The following is a 10,204-nucleotide window of genomic DNA, read 5'->3' on the forward strand; positions in this document are numbered from 1 at the left end:
TCACTTGCTTATCTCTGTTTACAGTGTTATTTTCTAATGTATTACATGCATTTGTTTATTACCTTACTCGCAAACCACACTTTTTTGTTATTTACAAGTCTCCCCTTTTTTCTTCAGGGTGTAATGTGTCTGACGGTCCCATCATAATCACTAACTCAGCAGTCAATGGGTTACCTGAAAGTTGCTCCCAAAGAAACAGTAGCACTCATGTGCTTAGTAATGATGCAAGTTTATGTTCTACTATTGTTGGAAGCAATGGAATCCACGTGTCCCCTGCAAAACTTACTGTTACCCCTGGTTCATGGGCCAAATCTGGTTCTCGCCCTCACTCCAGCAGCCTTGGAACATTTTCCTCCTTTCAAAGTGCAGCTCAGATCTACAGCCAAAAACTGAGACGCCCAAGCTCCACCCGTTCAGGTACTAATGAATAGAACTCCCAAATATTTATTTGGTTGTGTATTCCTTTAAGAGGGAAATTCCCTTATATTGTAGCAACTAGAGATATCAAATCTGTCTGCTACTGTCTTTTCCCTAAAAGTTATGCTTATATTATAGCATAATATTTTTTAAACAATGTAACCATGTATCTGTGCACTGTAATTATCCAAGCCTTTGTGCCAACTGCACCGCTTTGAATATTCCAGAGGTACTAATATAGTAGCTAAAAATATGCATTTGCCAGTAGCAACCAATAAGGAGTTTATTTTGCTACAAGGTAGAAAATGAAAGCAAATATCTGACTGGTTGCAAATGGAAACTGCAGTAGTGCAATATATCTATGCAGCTTTTATAAGGAAATATAACCACAGATACAATTTCTGCATTTGGCTCTGGAGTCATTTTTAAAAAATACAGTAGGGTTTATTTACTATTAAATAGGCACAAATGCTGGCAAGGAGTGCAAACATTTATGTAGCATGTGCACCTTAATAACAATAAGGTTTAGAGAAAAGGAAACTTCTCTTAATGATATAGCACTTGTGTTGAGGTGTTAAATAAAACAATGAGTAAAGGTCTTAAAGAGAACAAAAAGACAACACCTTGAATTGCATTTAGAAAGTGACTTGTGCATTACCGGTGAACTATTGCCACAAGGAATTCATTATACATAAAAACTAAATTAGTATAGTTGTTTGTGTCAATGCGCTTGTAGGTTTAAAAACAAAAAGTAGGACAAATCTTATTTCTATACCATTTATCGAAGATTAAAAATTAATTCAAATGATTAAAAAGTACTTGCTACATAGACAACAAACAAAATCATGAAATGGATGAAAAATAATTTGTTTTAACATTTATTAATTGCTACAAACATATGACAAACGTACTGTTTATTGCATTTGTGCACTTTATCAGTACATAATATAACAGAACTGCAACTGATGTACTGTTCACTTGATATAGAACAGAATGCACTCTATCCTTAAAGTGATACTGACACAAAAAACCTACTTTTTAAATTATGAATCTACATAAAAAGTTACCTATAGGTCATGTTGATATTTTTTTGCTGATAGGGCTGCTTTTATAAGCAATTGTTACTTGAATATCCTAAACCTGACTGTTTTGCCAACCCGACTGTCCCTTCTCAACCTGTCAGTTATAGTTTCTAATGCTAATGGACTCCTGCTGCACAAATTTGGCAGCCCCCTCATAGAGGAACATGGGGGATCAGATAGGGAATGTAAAAAGCCTCAGGAAATACTTTTATGGCAAAATTATAAAGCTCATGCAAAGACGATGTTATGATAGATGTAAAAAAGGTTTCATTTCTGGTGTTAGTATCTCTTTAAGTAGGATATTGATGAGCTGGAAAAAGTGCAGAGATGTTTAACTAGTTAAGTGGACATTAGGGGATTTTTTTCAAGTACAAAAGATTAAGAAAGCACAGCTTCCCCTTATACTTGAGGAACTTAACTTTTATTTGAAGCACCGAAGATGGTTCTTCACAAGGTTGTGGAATGCCTTGCCAGGTGATGTTGTGATCGCAAATTTTTTAAATGCATTTTATATTAACTTGGAAGACCACATGATCTCAAGATATACCGTTAGTGTAGTGTACTGTAGTTGTGTGTATGCGAGTGTATTAATAGGTCTTTATGGGCGTGTGTGTGTGTACAAAACTATGTAATGTTTATATCTGTCCTGTTAGTCTATTTGTTAAAAGTACAGCACTCTTTATACAAGTAGCACTTTCTAAATGCAAATATACATACATATAATTACATGTCTTTTTATGTTTTCATCCTTCCTTAACTTCTTGTTGTGTCTCCACATGCTATGAAGCCAGCAACCATCAGAGTGCTTTACGCTCTCGCTGTAGCTCAGCCGGATCAGTAAAAGAGCTGGATGTTCCATACAATGAAAGTGCAGTGGCCGCTTCTCTTCAGCGTCTGGCAGAGAGACAATCAAGTCAACAGTACTCCAAACAACTTAGACTTCTAACACAGCAGGTTATACTCCACACATTGCTATTAGCCTCTTTCCTCTTTTTCATCCATCAGCACAACTTAAGGGCTCTGGTACACGGGGAGATTAGTCGCCCGCGGCAAAACTCCCTGCTCGCGGGCGACTAATCTCCCCGTGTACCAGAGCCCTAAAGGACAAGGAAAGGTAAGTCACTTGGGGGTGCCAAAATGTTAGGCACCCCCAAGTGACTTTAATCGCCTACCTTGTACCCTGGGCTGGTGCCCCTGTTAGGAGAAAACAGCAGAAACAAGGTATCTGTAGCGAGCGCTTCATCCTTCCTGCTTTGTTTTGTCGACAAATTCCCGGGACCGGCGCATGCGCACTAGAGTGAAAAGCTGACTTCTCTGTTAAAGTTCGGCTTTTTCACTCTACTGCGCATGAGCGAGCGAAGCAGGTAGGAGAAAGCTTCTCCTTTAATTCTGTTTAGCGTCTGATACAGTGGGGGCCTTTTTTCTGTATTTATTCTGTATATTTTTATCTTGCGCTCTCTGGCACAACTCTGTAAACATCCTCTCCACTAAATGATGCATTCATTCTCCTCCTAAATTTCTTTTAGTTAACCAGCATGAACATAAAAGATGGTGCTTTTGGAAGTGGAAGTTTTCGTCATTGTTCTGCAAAGAGCTTCTGTGGAAGAGCTGTTCATGCAGGCACTGAAACTGTGGAATCAATAACCAGGTAAGCATAGCAGTAGTGTGTTTCCTTCCATGTTATATACATTATGAGTGTAAACAGACAACACAATCAAAATTTCCATTCAAGTCATATACATTGGTTCTTACTCATTCATTCATTCATTATGTGCTTTCTTGGGTACTTATTTGCAGAGATATACAAAGGAGACGTTCTGCATGGGAAAGTGATCAAGAAAGTGGCACTTTCAGCTTTTCGTCAGATGTCCCTTTACAGCATCAACCCGATCAAATGGTAATCAAAATCCATGGTTGTATGATCAGCAGTATATTGGTGGTGGCTCACATAGGTCCTGATAATCAGCACTTTTTTTCTCACAGCTTTAATAGCTATTTGTAATTTATATTTATGTTGTGAGATTTTAATTGCCAGAAGCATAAATATTTATAAAATGTCCCCATTCATATCTTTTTCTTTCATGGAAATTTAAGAGGTGGCATTTAAGGAACAGTAACACCAAAAAATTAAAATGTTTCAAAGTAATAAAAATTTCATTCGCGGGAGGGCCATTAAAGCTGGAAAAAAGGAGAAAAGGCATAGGTTACATAGCAGAAAACTGAAAAACTCTGCAGATAGTGGCCTCAAAGCAGGTGCTTATTTTTTGAATTCCTGGCTTGGAGGCAAGTTTTGGTTGCATAAAAACCAGTTGTACTGACAAACATAGTGCCAGTCAACACAGAATTTACCGAATAGCCAATCACAGCCCTTATTTGGCACCCTCATGAACATTTTTCATGCCTGTGTTGCTCCTCAACTCTTTTTACATTTGAGTGTTACTCATGGGTAAAAAAGGTTGGGGTTCCCTGATAAAAACTATAGTAGTATTTCTAAAGCAAACACACAACTTTTGCCAGTGCAGGGCAACAGTACATTAAACTTTAGTTATGTTAATACATTTTTATTTTTTTTGGTGTTACTGTTCCTTTAAGTAGCTTGAAATAGCAAGCTGTATTATAATGTTTTATTGTCTCTGTTTAAATAAGGAGAAGGAACATACACACTGAACCCTGGAATGGCAATTTGTACATTTTTGCAACTGCCTATGGGGCCGTTGTAGGATGCCATAAACTGCTTCTGCTATATTGTTTAAAAAGTCAGAATAACTAGTGCAAAGAGTAGGAGGAACAGACACTGCTTTCAATAGCAATTACATTTACAAATAACTGTAAGACTGTTAGTTGTTTAATTCATGTAAATTGGAATTTTAGAATGACATTTTTAAATTAGCAAATTTATATATGTTTGACATCCACATTTAAGACCAATGATAAGTAAACCTCACCTTTCAATATAATATGTCTTCATCCTTCCTCTGCCTTTTTCTGTTTGATTTGTTTTCCCGAATTTGTTTCTGGGAGCACAAAATGTCTGCAAGAATCCAGCAGCATTTTTGATAACTGACCAACCTTTGAGCTGCCAATGCTGCCTTCACATGATGGGGATCATCATTACAGTGGAGAACACATTATTAGTGTAAAACATACATGTGTGCAAAATACAGGTATGGGACCCATCATCCAGAATGCTCAGGACCTGGGGTTTTCTTTCTGTAATTCGGATCTCCTATCTTAAATTTGCTAATAAAATAATTTAAACAATAATTAAACCCAGTAGGATTGTATGGCTCCAATAAGGATTAATTATATCTTAGTTGGGATCAAGTACAAGGTTCTGTTTTATTATTAGAGAGAAAAAGGAAATCATTTTTTAAAAAAATGTGAATTATTTGATTAAAATGGAGTCTATGGGAGATGGCTTTTCCGTAATTCTAAACTTTCTGGATAATGGGTTTCCGACACCTGTAATAAGAAATGCTGAGAAGACAGACCCCCTTTAATAAGATACTCTAGTACAGTGCAGTCCAACTGGCAGCCCACGGCCCCACCACCTGTCTGGCTGCTGTGACTGCTTACCTTTGTGTAAGCTTTAAATGGTACCCGTACTGAGATTAACTGCCCCCCCTGCATTATTCACACCTTATATTCAGGCTGTAATCCCCTGTACTGTTCACTGCTCAGACTGTAAGTGCCCACATTGTTCGCCTGTTCACACCTCAGACAGACTGTAGGAGCAGTGTCAATATTGTGTCATGGTATGTAGTGCAGGCAGACTTTGGCACACACAGGCAGCACAGGGCAGAGTATGGCACACACAGGCAAGGTAGGGAAGGCACAGTACGGCATAAACAGGCAGGGTAGGGCAGGCAGAGTATGGCACACACAGGCAGGGGAGAGCAAGCAGAGTATGGCACACACAGGCAGGGGAGAGCAAGCAGAGTATGGCACACACAGGCAGCACAGGGCAGAGTATGGCACACACAGGCAAGGTAGGGAAGGCACAGTACGGCATAAACAGGCAGGGTAGGGCAGGCAGAATATGGCACACAGGCAGTACTCTGCCCGCCCTATGCTGCCTGTGTGTACCATACTGCCTGTGGGAGGTGAACCTGGCAGGCGTTTGTTCTGGGAGTTTGTTAGCATTTGAAAATAGTCATTATATGGTCCCTAAGGTGTGTATTTATATGCTGGGGGATAAGATGGGTGTGGTTTAAAGTGGGTGCAGTTTAAAATAGGGGAGTGGTCAAAACTGGGTTCCGTTATTGGCCCTTCACCATGTAGGCCAGAAACATTCCGGCCCTCAGTACCACAGAAGTTGGACAGCACTGCTCTAGTACAACTAATATGGATCTTACATAGTTACATAGTTACATAGGGTTGAAAAAAGACCATTGTCCATCAAGTTCAACCCATCCGAGTAAACCCAGCACACAACCTATACTAACCAATCTATACACTCACATACATAAACTATATATATACAACCAGTAATATTAACTGTAGATATTAGTATCACAATAGCCTTGGATATTCTGCTTGTTCAAAAACTCATCCAGGCCCCTCTTAAAGGCATTAACAGAGTCTGCCATTACCACATCACTAGGAAGGGCATTCCACAGCCTCACTGCCCTCACCGTGAAAAACCACCTACGCTGCTTCAAATGGAAGCTCTGTTCCTCTAATCTATAGGGGTGACCTCTGGTGCGTTGATTGTTTTTATGGGAAAAAAGAACATCCCCCAACTGCCTATAATCCCCTCTAATGTACTTGTACAGAGTAATCATGTCCCCTCGCAAGCGCCTCTTTTCCAGAAAAAACAACTCCAACCTCGACAGTCTCACCTCATAGTTTAAATCTTCCATCCCCTTAACCAGTTTAGTTGCACGTCTCTGCACTCTCTCCAGCTCATTAATATCCTTCTTAAGGACTGGAGCCCAAAACTGCACTGCATACTCAAGGTGAGGCCTTACCAGGGACCTATAAAGCGGCAAAAATATGTCCTCATTGCCCTTTTTTATACAAGACAGCACTTTATTTGCTGTAGTAGCCACAGAATGACACTGCCTGGAATTAGACAACTTGTGATCTACAAAAACCCCTAGATCCTTCTCCATTAAGGATGCCCCCAACACACTACCATTCAGTAGATAGTTTGCGTTTATATTATTCCTACCAAAGTGCATAACTTTGCACTTGTCAACATTGAACCTCATTTTCCAGTTTGCTGCCCAGTTTTCCAATTTTGTCAAATCGCTCTGCAAAGCTTATAGTTTTGCACAATTTAGTGTCATCAGCAAAAATAGAAACAGTACTCTCTATGCCCACCTCCAGGTCATTAATAAACAAGTTAAAAAGCAAAGGACCAAGGACTGACCCCTGCGGTACTCCACTAACCACACTGGCCCAATTAGAAAATGTTCCATTTACCACCACTCTTTGTAATCTATCCTTCAGCCAGTTTTCTATCCAATTACAAATATTATGTTCTAGGCCAATATTCCTCAATTTGATCATTAACCTTCTGTGAGGTACTGTATCAAACGCTTTAGCAAAATCTAAGTAGATGACATCAACTGCCATTCCAGCATCAAGGTTCCTGCTCACCTCCTCATAAAAGGCAACTAAATTAGTCTGGCAAGATCTGTTACGCATAAAACCATGCTGGCACAAACTAATAGTATTGTGAACTGCAATGTATTCAACTATCCTATCCCTTATTACCCCTTCCAGAAGCTTTCCTACTACTGATGTCAGACTAACAGGCCTATAGTTTTTAGGCTGAGAACGAGATCCCTTTTTAAATAACGGCACCACATTAGCAATCCGCCAGTCTCTCGGCACCATGCCAAACCTCAACAAATCCTGAAAAATTATGTGAAGAGGCTTGGAAATCACAGCGCTCAGCTCATTTAATACCCTGGGATGAATCCCATCCGGTCCTGGACCTTTGTTTACCTTTACATGTTCAAGTCTCTTTTGAGTGACCTGAGTGACCCACGCGTCAGTAGCTAAATTACTAGCACTGGGTATATTAAAAGGGAAGCCTTCATTATCTGGCTCCTCAGATGTATAGACAGATGAAAAATAAGAGTTCAAAATTTCTGCTTTTTCCCCGTTCTCATCAACCAACGTACCTCCCCGTGATAATAAAGTTCCCACCCCTTCTTGCTTCATTTTTTTACTATTCACATAATTAAAAAATAATTTTGGATTCTTTTTACTCCTAGCTGCAATATCCCTTTCCATCTCTATTTTAGCTTGCCTGATAGCTTTTTTGCATGCTTTATTTGCTTCCTTGTACCTGATGAAAGTTTCCGCTGTCCCAGCTAACTTGAATGCTTTAAAAGCACGTTTTTTATTACCAACCTCGACCTTAACTCTTTTATTCAGCCATAAAGGTTTTGCTTTGCGATGCCTCTCCTTGCTTACAAGGGGAATATACTGTTGTGTATGCTTGCAAAGCAATGTTTTAAAGATGTTCCATTTTCCTTCTGTGTCTAACCCCATGAAAAGCTTTTCCCAGTTGACACATTGCAGAGATGCCCTTAAACTGGCAAAGTCTGCACGTCTAAAATTGAGCGTTTTAGTTACTCCCTTATAGAGCTGTCTCTGTAGCATTATCTCAAAGGAGACCATGTTGTGATCACTGTTCCCCAAATGCTCACCCACACAAATGTTAGAGATAACCAGAATGGAAACGCATAACATTTTCCCCATTTATATGGTGTATGTTTAGTGGGTACTAGAGGCAGTCTGTAATAAATACTCAAGTAAAGTATTGGTTCCCAAACTTTGAGGGCTGAATGCTGTGGAAGGAGGCCCAAAGGCCAGTTAGAGTGAGATGTGGATTATTTTTTTTTTTTTTAACTGTCTTGGATATCTCTGGATTTACAGACAACATTACAATATATTTAAAACGTAGACCTAAGGAATTGCATGGACACATGTTTAGGCCACAGAGGTTGCCTGCCCTGAAAGTCTGAAAATCATCTGCTTTATTTATAAAAGACAAGAAATATGGAAAATTATTAAATAAAATTGCACATGCAGGTGAAATTTGCACAGTATACATGGCAAGTGTGAAAAGCATACTAAACTAAACTGTATCATACATTATTAAATTTTTAAATTGTAGTCCAGAAACGTGGGAAATCAAAGTTATGAAATGGGGTTCTAAAATATGCTGTCTGACCTATCCATTCAGCTTTCTACACCTGCTGTGCCGCTGTTCAAATACCTTGTGGGTTACCCCTTCTAAATTACACAAAACTTGAAATTTTAACCTTCATCATCTGTATATATATTGCAACTGTCCCTTAAAGGAACAGTTAAACAAAAAAAAGAAGAGTATAAACATAATTAATATATTTTGTTCTATTACCCTACACAGTTAAAATTTCCGTGTTTGCTTCAAATCCCTACTATAGTTTTTATAAACAAAGCTGCAATGTAGCCATGGGGGCAGCCATTCAAGCTGGAAAAAGGAGAAAAGGCACAGGTTACATAGCAGAAAACAGAAAAGCTGTGCAGAATGTCATTGTATTCTACAGTGTATCTGTTATCTGCTAGGTAAGCTGTGCCTTTTTCCTTTTTTCCAGCTTGAATGGCTGCCCCATGGCTACCGCAGAGTTTATTTATATAAACCACAGTACTCTTTCTGAAGCAAACATGAAACTTTTAGCAGTACAGGGCAACAATACGTTATATTTTAATGACCTTAAAACATTTTCATTTTTTGGTTCTGTTTCTTTAACCTCTTTAAATGGTAAACTCTTTGCAAGCAGCATCCTCCTCTATTTTAGTTTTATTCCTACTTTTTATACATAATTTAGTTATTTATTTTTGGCACTTCTATGTGATGTTTGGAAACTTTGTAAATGTTCAAAATACAAGTAATGTGTCTCCTATATAGCAGTATAGCGCAAAAGGAGGACAACATCCCGACTCTGCTATTATCTCTCTGCCCAACCAAACCTGCACCCTTCTGCCCACCCCACCAGTCAGTCACAAGCAGTCTGCAGCCAGAACATTATCCGCAACACGATTAGTGAGGTGTGTATGGACTAGTCACTTTCATAGTATGATTGTATTCGTTTTTAAATGACATTAAGGCCTTTATTTTTCACCCTTATAGGGTAGCACCAGTGGAGCAACATGGGACCCCCACATCTACAATTGTCAGTGACTTTGGAACCCCATCACAAGGTAAGATGCATCGCTGAGTGTGATTTTTAATGTGGGTTTAATGCAGTGTTGTGACATATGCCTCTCTTACAGGTTCCATGGAGGCCACTCAAATTATATTTGCCAGAGCTAGACCTTCAGCTCCCAAAATCGACATTAAAGGGCAAAGGAAATGAGACAGACAGATTTTCCCATGTGATGTCTTTTTAACAGTTTGGTGTCTGCTTGTGTATAGCTGATATAGAGGCAGCTGTGTACTCCTATAAGGCTTCATAAATGTATTCATATGAACTTCCTGTACAATGATGACATAGATTTGGAGTAATTTACTTGAAACAACTTACTCATCAGCCTGATCCTGTTTTCTATATATGGGATGCTCGGGACCAAAAACTTCTATGAGTATATGGGCATTCTTTTATGTGTATATATTTTTTATGCATCTTTGTACAAAAATTAAATTATTTTAAGAAATTTCTGCTGTATATGCATTTAATAAAATCGCATAGAAGGCCTGAACC

At 38.9% G+C, this 10,204-nt stretch overlaps 1 protein-coding gene across 3 annotated transcripts in view; it reads left to right on the forward strand.

Moving 5' to 3' along the window:
• ttll5 (tubulin tyrosine ligase like 5) overlaps window positions 1-10,157 on the forward strand; it is a 32,852-nt gene extending 22,695 nt beyond the window's left edge. For 2 of the 3 annotated variants that reach the window (NM_001127979.1, XM_012968059.3), the window contains 7 exon segments: window positions 118-417; window positions 2,287-2,453; window positions 3,026-3,147; window positions 3,297-3,396; window positions 9,412-9,551; window positions 9,634-9,704; window positions 9,777-10,157. In NM_001127979.1, coding sequence (NP_001121451.1) covers window positions 118-417; window positions 2,287-2,453; window positions 3,026-3,147; window positions 3,297-3,396; window positions 9,412-9,551; window positions 9,634-9,704; window positions 9,777-9,859 — 983 coding nt within the window. In that variant the 3' untranslated portion in view covers window positions 9,860-10,157. 3 annotated transcript variants of the gene reach the window in all.
• The last annotated feature ends 47 nt before the right edge of the window (window positions 10,158-10,204 follow it).

Source organism: Xenopus tropicalis, chromosome 8 (genome assembly GCF_000004195.4).
Source record: "Xenopus tropicalis strain Nigerian chromosome 8, UCB_Xtro_10.0, whole genome shotgun sequence".
Lineage (NCBI taxonomy): Eukaryota > Metazoa > Chordata > Amphibia > Anura > Pipidae > Xenopus > Xenopus tropicalis.